The sequence below is a fragment of the Siphateles boraxobius genome, unplaced genomic scaffold (genome assembly GCF_051911475.1).
Source record: "Siphateles boraxobius isolate OS27281-9 unplaced genomic scaffold, OSU_SipBor_1 29, whole genome shotgun sequence".
Lineage (NCBI taxonomy): Eukaryota > Metazoa > Chordata > Actinopteri > Cypriniformes > Leuciscidae > Siphateles > Siphateles boraxobius.
Genome location: NW_027508908.1, coordinates 995001 through 1008533, shown reverse-complemented (window position 1 = coordinate 1008533; position 13533 = coordinate 995001). Strand labels below are relative to the sequence as shown.

Genomic DNA, 13533 nt, shown 5'->3' with positions numbered 1-13533 from the left:
ATTGATTTGTCAGCATAGACTTAAAATGGTGATTTGTTCTTGGTTTTATTTCAAGAGATATACACAGTAATTTGACATATTTCATCTGGAATGTAGAAGCAGTTCACCGAATAAAGTGTGTTTAATCTCCAGATCTTTAGAGATGAAGAGTGTTCTTCCAGTGAAAATATTGGTGGTGCTGCCTCTGGTTCTGTTGGTGTTCAGTATGTATGAGGCCCACCAGCCCCCTCGTCAGCCCATAAAGCTACCATTCAAACAACCTAATTTCTTCACCACAACAAAGTCAACCTCAAAATCCACCTCAAAGCCAACCTGGACCGCAACCTCCACCTCAAGCCCCACTGCAACCTCCACCTCAAGCCCCACTGCAACCTCCAACTCAAGCCCCACTGAAACCTCCAACTCAGGCCTCACTGCAACCTCCACCGAAACCCCCACCTCAAGCCCCACTGCAACCTCCAACTCAAGCCCCACAGCAACCTCCAGCTCAAGCCCCACTGAAACCTCCAGCTCAAGCCCCACTGCAACCTCCAGCTCAAGCCCACAGCAACCTCCAACTCAAGCCTCACTGCAACCTCCACCTCAAGACGCACTGCAACCTCCAACTCAAGCCTCACTGCAACCTCCACCTCAAGCCCCACAGCAACCTCCAACTTAAGCCCCACAGCAACCTCCAACTCAAGCCCCACTGCAACCTCCAACTCAAGCCCCACAGCAACCTCCAGCTCAAGCCCCACTGAAACCTCCAGCTCAAGCCCCACTGCAACCTCCAGCTCAAGCCCACAGCAACCTCCAACTCAAGCCTCACTGCAACCTCCACCTCAAGACGCACTGCAACCTCCAACTCAAGCCTCACTGCAACCTCCACCTCAAGCCCCACAGCAACCTCCAACTTAAGCCCCACAGCAACCTCCAACTCAAGCCCCACTGCAACCTCCAACTCAAGCCCCACTGCAACCTCCACCTCAAGCCCCACAGCAACCTCCAACTCAAGCCCCACTGCAACCTCCACCTCAAGCCCCACTGCAACCTCCAACTCAAGCCCTAATGCAACCTCCAGCTCCAGCCCCACTGCAACCTCCAACTCAAGCCCCACTACAACCTCCACCTCAAGCCCCACTGCAACCTCCACCTCAAGCCCCACTGCAACCTCCACCTCAAGCTTCACTGCAACCTCCACCTCAAGCCCCACTACAACCACCACCTCAAGCCCCACTGCAACCTCCAACTCAAGCCCCACTGCAACCTTCACCTCAAGCCCCACTGCAACCTCCACCTCAAGCCTCACTGCAACCTCCACCTCAAGCCCCACTGCAACCTCCAACTCAAGCCCCACTGCAACCACCACCTCAAGTCCCACTGCAATCTCCAACTCAAGCCCCACTGCAACCTCCAACTCAAGCCCCACTGCAACCTCCACCTCAAGCCCCACTGCAACCTCCACCTCAAGCCCCACTGCAACCTCCACCTCAAGCCTCACAGCAACCTCCACCTCAAGCCCCACTGCAACCTCCAGCTCAAGCCCCACTGCAACCTCCAGCTCAAGCCCCACTGCAACCTCCAACTCAAGCCCCACTGCAACCTCCACCTCAAGCCCCACTGCAACCTCCAACTCAAGCCCCACAGCAACCTCCAACTCAAGCCCCACTGCAACCTCCACCTCAAGCCCCACTGCAACCTCCAACTCAAGCCCCACTGCAACCTCCAACTCAAGCCCCACTGCAACCTCCAACTCAAGCCCCACTGCAACCTCCAACTCAAGCCCCACTGCAACCTCCACCTCAAGCCCCACTTTTTCGTCAGTAAATTCTACGTTCATGCAGAACTCTTGATTCATAAATAACTGTGCACTAAAACTTATTCTAAATGTAGGTTACAATAAAATAGAATCATCTGTATGCAAAAAAAACAAAGAAAAACATTGATGAGCTACTTTTTAACATAAAATTGGAGAAAGTGACTCGACTAAACTATTAAGGCTATAAGAAAGAATTAATTACATAACAAAATGCAGCCTGTATATCTGTATTCAAATACCGGACAAACGAGAGGTCCAAGAAAGGATCGCATATAGTCTAGGGCTTAATAAAACTGTTTCTTGAGATTAACCGTATGTGAAAATAACACACTTAACGTGACAGGAAGATCTTAATGTGCATGCTCGGATGGAAAGCCTGCACGTGTGTACTATAACCTGTACTAATTTTAATCCCAACCTATTTGACCTGAAATGCATTTCCACACTTTCCACCCTACATGGTAACAAACTAACTAGCCTAGTTGTTTTTTATTCAGAACAAAGCAAAATATTGCTTGCATCATTCTGTTCGGGTTTTCGTATCAAAGTGGACCCATGAAGACCTCTAATATAGGCTAATGTTTCCTACGTGTCAAACTCAGTTCTCCTCCCAGCATTGTCCCGTGTACCAGTCAGTCTGTCCAGATCTTTTTATGCTGTAGTCTAGAGGTGTCACATAACCTGTACATGACATTTGATCCCTTCTGAGACAATAAAACTTTTTCTGATGTTACCGTCTGCACAAACAACTTCATTGTCTTCATTTCTTGAATCTGTGCACCGAAACCAAACCGTAACACTACATACAGAACATAAAGTGGCATAAAGCCGCCAACACACTGACACACAAACCTTCAAAATCTTACTTCACACAAGCCACTGACGTATTTGAGGTGTAATAGACGGACCATCTCAAGAGACCATGTGGGTCTATATCTACACATTCGGCTCATCCTCTACTTGCAAATACTCCCAGTAAGAAAAACACAGAGAGATCATGAGTATGCATCAAGGCATGAAGATGTTGGCAGCTGTGGTTGTTTTATTCCTGGCGGTCGGCATGAGTGACAGCGTGATTCTGAATAAATGTGAGCTGAAACAGCAGCTTCAGACAGGCCTTACACTGCCTCCGAATATGACCGACGTGCTGGCGCAGAGTAAGTGTTCATCTCTAAATCCAGAGCATAATATCTGACTTGAGATACCAAACACTGATGCTTCTGTGTGATTTAATATAGTAACTATTTCACAGTTTGCAGGTGATCTGAGCATATAGATTTTTTTGGTCACTTATATGGAAATGAGTGGTGGTGATATTCTACAAAAATTTTCTTTCAGGTTTTTCCAAATAAAGGCTTATGCACACCAAGGACCATAACTATTACAATAATGATAAAGATATAGTTTTTAAAAATTAAGTTTCCAAAAGGGAAACATTTTTGGTTCCCCAAAGAACCTTTCTGTGAACCGTTCTTAAAAGAACTTTTTTTTTAGAACAATTTAAAAATCTAAAGAGCCCTTTTCCATAATAAAGCACTTTCTGTGGAATGGAAAGATTACATGGATGTTAAAGGTTCTTTTTGGAACCATAGATTCCAATTAAGAACCTTTAAAGTCCACACCACAGCTCTAACGATAACGGCACTGAGGAACGATATCCTTGGAATCGCTTAAAAGAACATTTTTTTTCAGCTCAAGAATGATTAAAGCACTAACAGGCAAACGAAAATGGTTAAGTATTTGAAGTGGCAGGAGACAAAACTGCTTAGATTAAACAGAACAACATTGTGCATTGGTGTGGATGCTAGTCATCGTTATCATTTATTGTTCTTGTTGTAAACCTGCCTTATCTGAAACTCTTTACAGTCGTGTGCCACGTCCAGCTGACCTCTAACTTCAATACCAGCGCCATTAAGACGCTCACTCAGTCAAAAAATTCAGGTGAAAGTCACGGTCCTCGTAAAGGCAGGTCTGCCAAGGGCCAAGGAAAAAATAAAGGCCTCCCTTCAAGTAAAGTCACCTCTCCACCCCACTTGGAAAGTGCAGAGGACAAAAATGAGGTCTGGACCTTGTACGGCTTGTTCCAACTTAGTGACCATGTGGTGTGCAACTCCACTCAAAGTCATTCCCTGAACCTCTGCGGACTGACCTGCAACAGTGAGTATATTATTCACTTTTACTCAACATGGATTCTTTACATTAATCAAAAGTGACAGTAAAGACATTCATGTTAAAAAGGTTTATATTTCAAATAACTTTTGAACTTTCGATTCATCAAAGAATTAGAACAGCACAAATGTTATTTTCGGATATATTCAAATTATCACAGAAGTACTGGGATTAAAAAAAGTTTAGAGTTCACATATAAACACTAAATAAATTTTTGAAAGTAACTTAGCACTTCAAATAACGATTGTATCAATACATCATTACGCCAGTAGGTGGCGACAAGTGACTATAAAAAAGTATATTTGTCAATGAATCATTCATTCAAGAGATTTGTTCAAAAGCGCTGATTCATCTAGTAATGAATAAAGTGAAGTATTTGAGCGAGTCATTGAATTATTCATTCAACCCAATTCTTTTTTTACATAATTCATACTGATTAATTAAACATTTTAAAAAGACTGCAGCAATTAACATTTTGTCAGAACCTCTAGTAAATTACATGTTCATTTGTTTAGTTTGTCTGCTGTCAGTTGCTGCAAACTATTTCACAGTTGACTACAAAAACTGTTGTCAATTGAATTATTGTTAATTTTGCAGACTGTAGGCGTAGTGTCAACATTTATTCCACATAGAAATGCTATTAGTAGTGAATCTGAATAAGGCAGATGTTCAGAATCGGGAGAATTGTGATCTCTGGAAACAAACAAATAAAAATGTAATTCACAATTTAATTGTGCAGCTCAACAAAGAATCCTGAAAAAAAAAGATTTCTACAAAAATATGAACCAGCACAACTGTTTACAACATTGATAGTAATCACCAATGTTTCTTGAGCAGCAAATAAGCATAATAGAAAGATTCCTGAAGGATCATGTGACACTGAAGACTGGAGAAAATCTGATGATAAAAATTATGCTGAAAATGTTAAAATATATTACAATAGAAAGGTATTTTAAATTGTAATATTTCACATTACTGTTTGTACAGTATTTTTGATTAACTAAAAGCAGCCTTGATGAGCTGTGTGTGTGTGTGTGTGTGTGTGTGTGTGTGTGTGTGTGTGTGTGTGTGTGTGTGTGTGTGTGTGTGTGTGTGTGTGTGTGTGTGTGTGTGGGTGTGTGTGTGTGTGTGTGTGTGTGTGTGCTCTTAAACGAATGTGATTTTTTTTTTCAGAGCTGCTGGACGATGACATCAGTGATGATTTGGCCTGTGTCCAGGTCCTTATAAATAAAATGTGAGTAAAATTTATTTTAAAAGTACACATAAATATCACTATTATCGCATAAAACTTTTTAATTTTCACACTACATCTTAATTTCTAGTGTAGTAGTATGCTTTAATTATCTGAGCTACAATACAAACAAATATAGATTATTCCTGAAATGTGTTTGTAGACATTTGAATTATTGTTAATTTTGCAGACTGTAGGCGTAGTGTCAACATTTATTCCACATAGAAATGCTATTAGTAGTGAATCGTTATAAGGCAGACGAGTGCAAGTGTCCTGAAACTGTTCATCTTATCATCACAGGACTGCAGTGATTCCTGACCGCTGGACTGCTAAACACATCCGTAAAATGTAAGTGAATGAAACCTAAAACACGTTCAATATACAACAAACAATTCAATACAGCAATTAATGGAAAACATGAATGCATTTATTGTGCTTGCATGTAAGAATATTAGAAACTGATAAAGAGGTCTCTACAATAGCTGTAAATTATTTATTTTCTAAAAAGCATACCGTCTTTAATGTTTAATACTTTCCTTTGACAGGATCTCTTTGATCTACCAGCCAGAATGTGTCAATGCAAAGGCCTCTATATACTTTGCTGACTGTCTTCAATCCTGAGTTTTAGACCTCTTGATTTGAATCCTGAACCTTGATGTCCCCTGCTTTACTTTTACATGTATGCGCATTTATTAACTTAGCTTTAGACATCAAATCCTTGCACAGCTGTGTGTCTTATTCTGTAGGAGTCATTAAATCGTTTTGAAACGCAGTGTTGTGCTCATGAATTGAATTCATTCCTTCAGTCATGTACATTGTGTACAATCCAAATCAGATGTAAAACGGAGACCTTTTGAGAAGGTGTGTAGGTTGATGGTTGGTTTAGTGAAATGACGGATTGGTGGTTCTCTAATTCTCTTATCAGTGGTTAAGATGAGTAAGTTACAATATTTGTACACGCTATTTTTTTCCCCTTTCCTGTTAAGTATTTAGTGGGCCATTTATTAAGTACATAGAGCATCCACTAGATGGCGGGCTTGTTTTTATTAAATAAATGGCACCCTTGATTTTTGAGTAGTACTGGGATAATAAAAATATTTTATATTTTATACAAATATTATACAATAATCGGTTCTACATTCATCACAGAATGCATGTCAGCATATATCAACACCATTAGTTGTGTCAGAAATGTAATATTAAAACTGACAAATCCAGAATTCACTTCGAAGAATGAATCCATTTTAAACAGGATTGTTTCAAACTTTTTTTTCAGCTCAAGTAAGAATGTCATACAACCATAATTATAAGTAAATGCAGCAGCCGTTTTGTTTTTCTGGTGTTGCCAGCTACTAACCTGAGCTGCTAAAAATGAGGGGAAAAGAAATTCATGCAACAATTATAATGCAACACACACATACTAGTATATAAAACTTTTTCAACAAATGTTGAGTGAAATATTAAAAGAGGACCTTTAGTAATTTGTTCTGTTTATTCTAGGCAATGAGACTATGTAAAAAAAAAAAAAAGTTTAGTGACACTTAGTGTTCTTTAATGTGGTCTTTATTAGAAATACTTTAGAAGACTCATGACTGATGATGATAATGCAAAACCTGTCAGGACTGTGATTTATGTCTAAATACAAACAAGGACTGATGCAGTCATGCAGATATAAAAAAGTAAGATGTTAACTGACTGATCTCTACTAATTGTGCAACAACATAAAGTGTGTCTAACTAGGCAGTATTTCAAAGTAAAACACATGGTGATTACTTCCTGATAACACACAGCCTACATCTGTAAATACTGTTAAAGCACAAAGATTTACTCTCATGACAATGTAGAATACATTGTTTAAATTCTATGTATGGTTTTAGTACATTGCCGTATAAAAGACCCTGTCAAATTCAGTTTAGATGAGGTCTTCACTTTAAGGGAGGACCGGGGCTAATTGTCACACTTTTTACTCAAGTGAATATTTCTAGCTTGAGGTATATTTTTAGAAAATAGACCCTTTTCACATTTCCGGGTTTCTCAGAAGCGGAAGTCATCATGGTTGGGTGAACTTCTATAGCGGTGAAAAGTGGACTACATTAAATATATTTTTGCTCAAATAGCAAAAGAAAAACTCCACAATAGAGTTTTCACAACTTAAGAAAAAAAAGGTAAAAGAAAGAGATTGATAACGGCGGTCAGAAAGAGAAAGACTTTACTGTCACGCTCACAGCAGTGTTCACTATTTTTTTGTGATTTGATGCAAAGGTAATATAATACAAAGTATAGTGTAATAAATATAGACACGCATTGTATATTGCATGTATATTACATGCATTAAAAATGAAAATATAAAAAAAACTGCAGGATTTGAGATGCGTTAAAACGTCTGTTAACTCAGGCACAAACCAATATCTCCCTTTGCTTTGAACTTTGAGCGTCGTAACTTTGCAGATGTTGTTTATGCTCAGACAGCAACATTACACACTAACTTAAGTTAGAATAGTGAAATCATAATCAACCACCCCTTTAACGTTTTTCACCGTTGTTCAACAGACAACCAGTTCTGGAGAAAATAAGCATGTGTGTAACAGAGATAAATAGCCCTTGTGACATCATCCGTGTGTGACAACTAGCCCCGGTGTGTCTACAATAGACTTCTCTCAGACAAACTCCCCTCTCGCCTTGAGTTCCGGACACAGTTTGGCCTCGAGGTCTTCGATCTTGATGGACTCGACGTCTTTGCCGCTGCTGAGGCTGGCGGCGCGCGTGATCTTCGTCAGCGTGTCCTCGTAGGGCGGCGGGAGGTAGACCATGAGGAAGACCCCGTCAGACATGTCCGAGCTCGTGCTGTTTAGCCGCTCTGCGTTCCCAGTGAGTGACGACAGGATCTCGGCGTTGCGCTCCGGGTCCTGCAGGTCTAGTGCGATGATGTTGCTCAGTCCGAGCTTGTTCTGTCTGAATCTTCGGTAAAGAAGGACAAACGCGATGCCGAACACGATGAGAGTGACGAGCGGGAGAACGACGTACAGGATAAGCTCCGATTTCCCGTGGTTTTCTATCGAAAGTTGATTCCAGTGGTAACCCTAAAGGGGCAGAAAGGACATGATTTAGAACATTTGCATTTGAAGGCCTAGGTAATCCTAAAAAAACCTTCAAGTTATAGTTCACCCAAAAATGAAAATTCAGAAATTTACTCACCCTCATGTTGTTCCAAATCTGTAAGTCTTTTTTTTTCATCTTTAGAACACAAATGAAGTCTTTTTTATAAAAATCTGAGAGCTTTCTGTCCCTCCATTAACAGGCTACGCAACTACCACTTTGATGCTTCAAAAAGTGTATAAAGAGATCGTAAAACTAATCCATATGAATTGAGGGCTTTAGTCCATATTTTCTGTAGAGACATGATCGATTTAAATGAGGAACAGATTGAATTTTGGCTTTTTATTCACATATAAACATTGATCAGAGAACATAAACCGAAGCTCAAATGTGCGGCGTAACACGAGAATGAACCTCATTGGTTCCTCGCAAGTCAAGAGAACTTGCTTGAGCTTCAGTTTACCATAACTGATGTGTGAGTTGATTATGTTTATACTGTATGTGAATAAAATCCTAAATTAAATCTGTTCGTCTCCGAGTCTCTACAGAAAATTTGGACTAAACCGCTCAATTCATATGGATTAGTTTAAAGATCTCTTTTTGAACTTTCTGAAGCGTTAATTAAGTGATAGTTGCGTAGACTGTCAATGGAGGGACAGAAATCTCTCAGATTTCATCAAAAATATCTTCATTTGTGCTCCGAAGATGAACGAAAGTCTTGTGGGTTTGGAATGACGTTAGGGTGGTAAATGATGACTGAATTTAAATTTTGGGGTGAACTAGACCTTTAAAATCCTGCGTTTTCATACAAGTCAAATTTTATATGAAATCGCCACCTCGTATAAAGTTACATTTTCTCATTAGATTGGGTTTGTATTTACTTTGCTTTATGGACGGACGGCTGGTTCCCAAGCCTGACCAGCTGAAAAGCATCCCAAAATCTGTTGCTTCTTCCACCGTTTTACCAACACTAATCACATAATGCTGCTTTTTGGCCAGATTAGATATTTTGGTGCTTTGAAAACCCTTCGTGTACGCCAAACCACAGTCTCACCTCAAATAAACCCCTATGGAGATCACAACTGAAACTTCAAAACATCCTCACCAGAAATTCAACACAAAACAAATGTCTCGAGTTGATTCTCACCTGAACTGAATGACTGAAGCCAGAAGAACTGCAAGGTCAGTTATTATAATTTTGAAAATTATTATTTTTAATATGTCCTTTCAATTTAGCTTTCATTCTCTTACTTACTTACTTTCTTACATTTTTTCAGTTCTTAAAGGGATAGTTCACCCAAAAATGGAACTTCTGTCATCAAACAGTTGTGCGTGCATATATATTTTTTCCATACAATGGAAGTATTCCTTATGTATCCCTTTAAAAGAACAATTTTTCTTAGTGTGGAGAAAATTTGAATAATCTAAATAACCTTTTTCCACTATCTAGAACCTTTTTTCCAATGGAATGGTTCTTCACGGAACCATTGATGCCAATAAAGAACCTTTATTTTTAAGAGTGTTTGAGTTTTTCTGATTCTCAAAGAACGTTTCTTTGTCTAATCTGTCATTTTCTGTGCTACTTCTCTAATGGGATTGCTCACATACCTGTAGTCGTTGTTCCACAGTAGGCGGTGAAGGAGACCCCGAAACCCAGTCATCTCTTCCAGCTGGTCCAAACTTTATCCAGCTGCTGTCCAACAATCGTCGCATTCTGCTGTGACAGAAGAGCTTCGGCTGATGATGGAGAGCGCGAGCTCAGCGGATGAGAGACCAGCAGCTGTCTAAAGAGCGCAGCGGGATAACAGCTGCATCTTGTGTCTGTCTGTCTGACTGTGTGTGTGTGTGTGTGTGAGAGAGAGAGAGAGAGAGAGAGAGAGAGAGAGAGAGAGAGAGAGATCGAGTTTGTGTGTGTTAAGTACTGTCTCACATGCTCGCACATGCAGATCAGTGGAAATCAGGCCAGCGGTCAGCCAATGACGCGGGGCGAAAGAACACCCGAAAGGCAATCATTCGGAGATTTGTGCTGTGCGCAGCTGGCCTATATTGAATAGACAGCAGAGAGCTGTCAATCAAACAAGTTTCAGAGCTACTGGGGCAGCAGAAATGGGCGGAGGATCGTCTTTGCATTCAGTGCAGGCGTGTGTGATGAAGTGCATGTGTGTGTGTGTGTGTGTGTGTGTGTGTGTGTGTGTGTGTGTGTGTGTGTGTGTGTGTGTGTGTGTGTGTGTGTGTGTGTGTGTGTGTGTGTGTGTGTGTGTGTGTGTGTGTGAGATGCACATTAACATGAACATCTAGGAATGGTTTAGAAGAGGCAGCTGTTGCTTTAAGATATACTTTTTGCTTTGGAGGAACTTAACCCTGCAAGGCCTGATACAGCAAATAATTAAAACAATTTTTTTTTAAATGAAGCAGTTTATTGAGAGAGGGAGAGAAAGAGAGAGAGAGAGAGAGAGAGAGAGAGAGAGAGAGGGAGAGAGAGAGAGAGAGATGTGCATCTCACACACACACACACACACACACACACACACACACACACACACACACACACACACATGCACTTCATACCCAAAACATACCAGAAAAAAGTTTGCATATGTGTTAGGTTTTGTATCATATTTGATTCATCAGGCTTTAATGTCCTATAGTGAATATAGAGCTCACACTGAAGGAATAAAAATATGCAATTTGGTGCATTTGCTGATTTTTATATGTCCAAGATGAAATTCTGAGAGTTTGTAAAGTAAATCAATTAGATCTTTATTCAATTAAATTTAATTCACATTTATTTGTATAGCGCTTTTCACAATACACATAATTCCAAAGCAGCTTTACAGAAAATTTTAAGAAAATTATAACAGTATAGTTATTATATATATATATATATATATATATATATATATATATATATATATATATAAATATTACTTGAATAAAGTGCATATAAATATCTTTTGTCACTGTATATATCTCTCAATAATATGTCTTAGTAAGACATATTAATGCTTAGTTTTATGATTAAAGCTCTAGCCAATAGTTTTAATCCTGGGGTAAAATATATAATGTAATTGCAATAAAATTAGGATTGAGAGCCTCAAAAGCCTGATAAATGATAAAAAAATAAATGATGGATAATCAAGTAATCAAGTTGCTTCAGTCCGGCAAGTGTTCATACTGAAATGCTACTAACAAAATGAAAGTTATTTTTGTGTTTATAAAAATGATTAAAGATTTTACAGCAAAAATACACAACTTAAAGGTGGACATTTTACAATGATACTAAAAGTTCTTTCAAATAAAACGTATAAACTATTAATAAGATGACAGAATGTATGTTCAGATGACAGAAGGCTTTTCAGAAAAGTTTTGATGATTTGAATGCAGTATTTAAGTATCAAATATCCAAAACATTTGCATATCAAATATGATACAGTAGCCTATAGGGTTCGGAAAAAAGCAGGAGAAGCTCAACAGAAACATGAAGATGTGAAGTCTGGTTGGTTGGCGATGTGAACCCCGCTGTGTGAAATGAGCTGAGCTACAGTCAGTAAGAGATAAAACTCTGTACACTCACTGCGATAGTCTCATTAGGATTAAAGCTCATTACTGATATGCCGTGGATCACTGTCAGTACATTTGCTTTATTAATGTCTGTGATCCTGCTCCAAAACAACAAAATAAACACGGATTCTGATTTCTCAACATTTTCACGTGAACACCAGAGTTTGGTTTTTGCTATATTGCCATTAAAATGATTTGAAATTTAATCTCTACTGATTGTCCCCAATATTATAATGTTAGAAAGTTCAAACCGTGAAAATGTGCAATTGTGATCTTAAGGAGATAATACCGTATCTGACCTTATAAATGTCCTACTTTTGTTCGTGTAACCTGAAGCACATTTGGCTGCATGATTTTTTCCTTTAAAACGCAAAATTGTGTGTGCTGATGCTTTATATAAATGCAAACTGTTTTTAGGGATGAATTTCAGAAGCAGAACAATCCTTATATCTGTGTTTGTAGGGGACGGCTGGGATTGAGCATCTCAGGTTTAGCAGAGGCCATGTTTTTAATTCGAGATATGGATATTTCTGTGTAATTCATTCGAAATCTGTGACGCACACATGAAGGTTTTCCAAAGAAATTCACTGACCATTAATGAGAGTTTGTCGGACGTCCCGTGAAGCCGTGGATTGAGCAATCATGCAAAAAGAGGTTTATTATCGAGACACTTTAATCACATGACCAGACAAAACAAACCAGAGGGATGATGACAGCAGAGCGTGAACCACACATTCATTTAAATGAACACGCACTATTGCTCAAAAATTAAATAAAAACTAAGCCTGAACTAAAATATATTTTAATGTTGCTGAAATGACCACAGAAATAAAATAAAAATGACCACAAATTATTTTGATTACAAATCAAAAATGCAAAAAATAATTCATACAAAAAACTAAATATATAAATAAATAATTTATAAAATGTCTAGTTAATAATTGTTATATATTGTATTTTATTTATAAAATATGTAAAAATATACTGAAAATATAAAACTAAACGGAAAGTAGAAAGATATATGACTACAAATTATACTACTAAAAATAAGATTAGTAAAAAAAATTATAATTTAAATATTATATAAAATATCGAATATATAAAACACGTAAAAGTATACTAAAAATCTAAAGCTAAAAATACAAAAACACTTAACTACAAAAGAATAATACTAAAAATAAGAATATTAGTAAAAATTAAAATATCTAATTTAAATATATATATATATATATATATACTGAAAATCTGAAACTAAACTCAAACTAGAAATACATTTGACTACTAAATAAGAATATTTTTCATAAAAAAATCTCATAAAATAATAAATAAAAATATACTGAAAATATAAAGTTAAACTGAAAGTACAAAAACAACAAAATGACTACAAATTATTGAATACTAAAAACAAGAATAATTTTTTTAAATTCATATATAAAAATATGCTGAAAATCTAAAACTCAAAATAGAAAAACACTTGACTACAAATTAATAATACTAAAAATATGAATATTGGCAAAAAAATATATAATAAATAATATAGAGAAGATCTAATATATATATATATATATATATATATATATATAAAGAAGTAAAAATATGCTGAAAATCTGAAACTAACTCAAACTAGAAAAACACAAAAAATATATATAAAAAAATAAAAATGTACAGAAAATATAAA

General features: G+C 37.7%; 2 protein-coding genes across 3 annotated transcripts in view; one reads left to right on the top strand and one right to left on the bottom strand.

Moving 5' to 3' along the window:
• The window catches only part of LOC143753524 (alpha-lactalbumin-like), a 42063-nt gene that overhangs the window by 26241 nt on the left and 2289 nt on the right, over positions 1 to 13533 (bottom strand). Inside the window, exons 2-4 of one of the 2 annotated variants that reach the window (XR_013207756.1) lie at positions 9903 to 10119; positions 7679 to 8278; positions 7554 to 7616 (exon numbers count right to left, since the gene is read on the bottom strand). The exons of the other annotated variant lie outside the window; for it this stretch is intronic. The gene's annotated coding sequence lies outside the window, so the exon portion shown is untranslated. Of the gene's footprint in view, positions 1 to 7553; positions 7617 to 7678; positions 8279 to 9902; positions 10120 to 13533 lie in introns of those variants that run through there. 2 annotated transcript variants of the gene reach the window in all.
• LOC143753520 (uncharacterized) lies at positions 1836 to 5970 on the top strand. Its single transcript, XM_077245899.1, has 5 exons — positions 1836 to 2955; positions 3665 to 3955; positions 5141 to 5201; positions 5499 to 5546; positions 5744 to 5970. The coding sequence occupies exons 1-5, from the start codon at positions 2796 to 2798 to the stop codon at positions 5817 to 5819; spliced, it is 636 nt and encodes a 211-aa protein (XP_077102014.1). The 5' UTR covers positions 1836 to 2795; the 3' UTR covers positions 5820 to 5970.

Coding starts and splice junctions, on each gene's coding strand:
- LOC143753520 (XM_077245899.1), top strand. CDS start 2,796: ATGAGTATGCATCAAGGCATGAAGATGTTGGCAGCTGTGGTTGTTTTA. Junction 2,956..3,664: donor GACCGACGTGCTGGCGCAGA/GTAAGTGTTCAT, acceptor AACTCTTTACAG/TCGTGTGCCACGTCCAGCTG. Junction 5,547..5,743: donor GCTAAACACATCCGTAAAAT/GTAAGTGAATGA, acceptor TTCCTTTGACAG/GATCTCTTTGATCTACCAGC.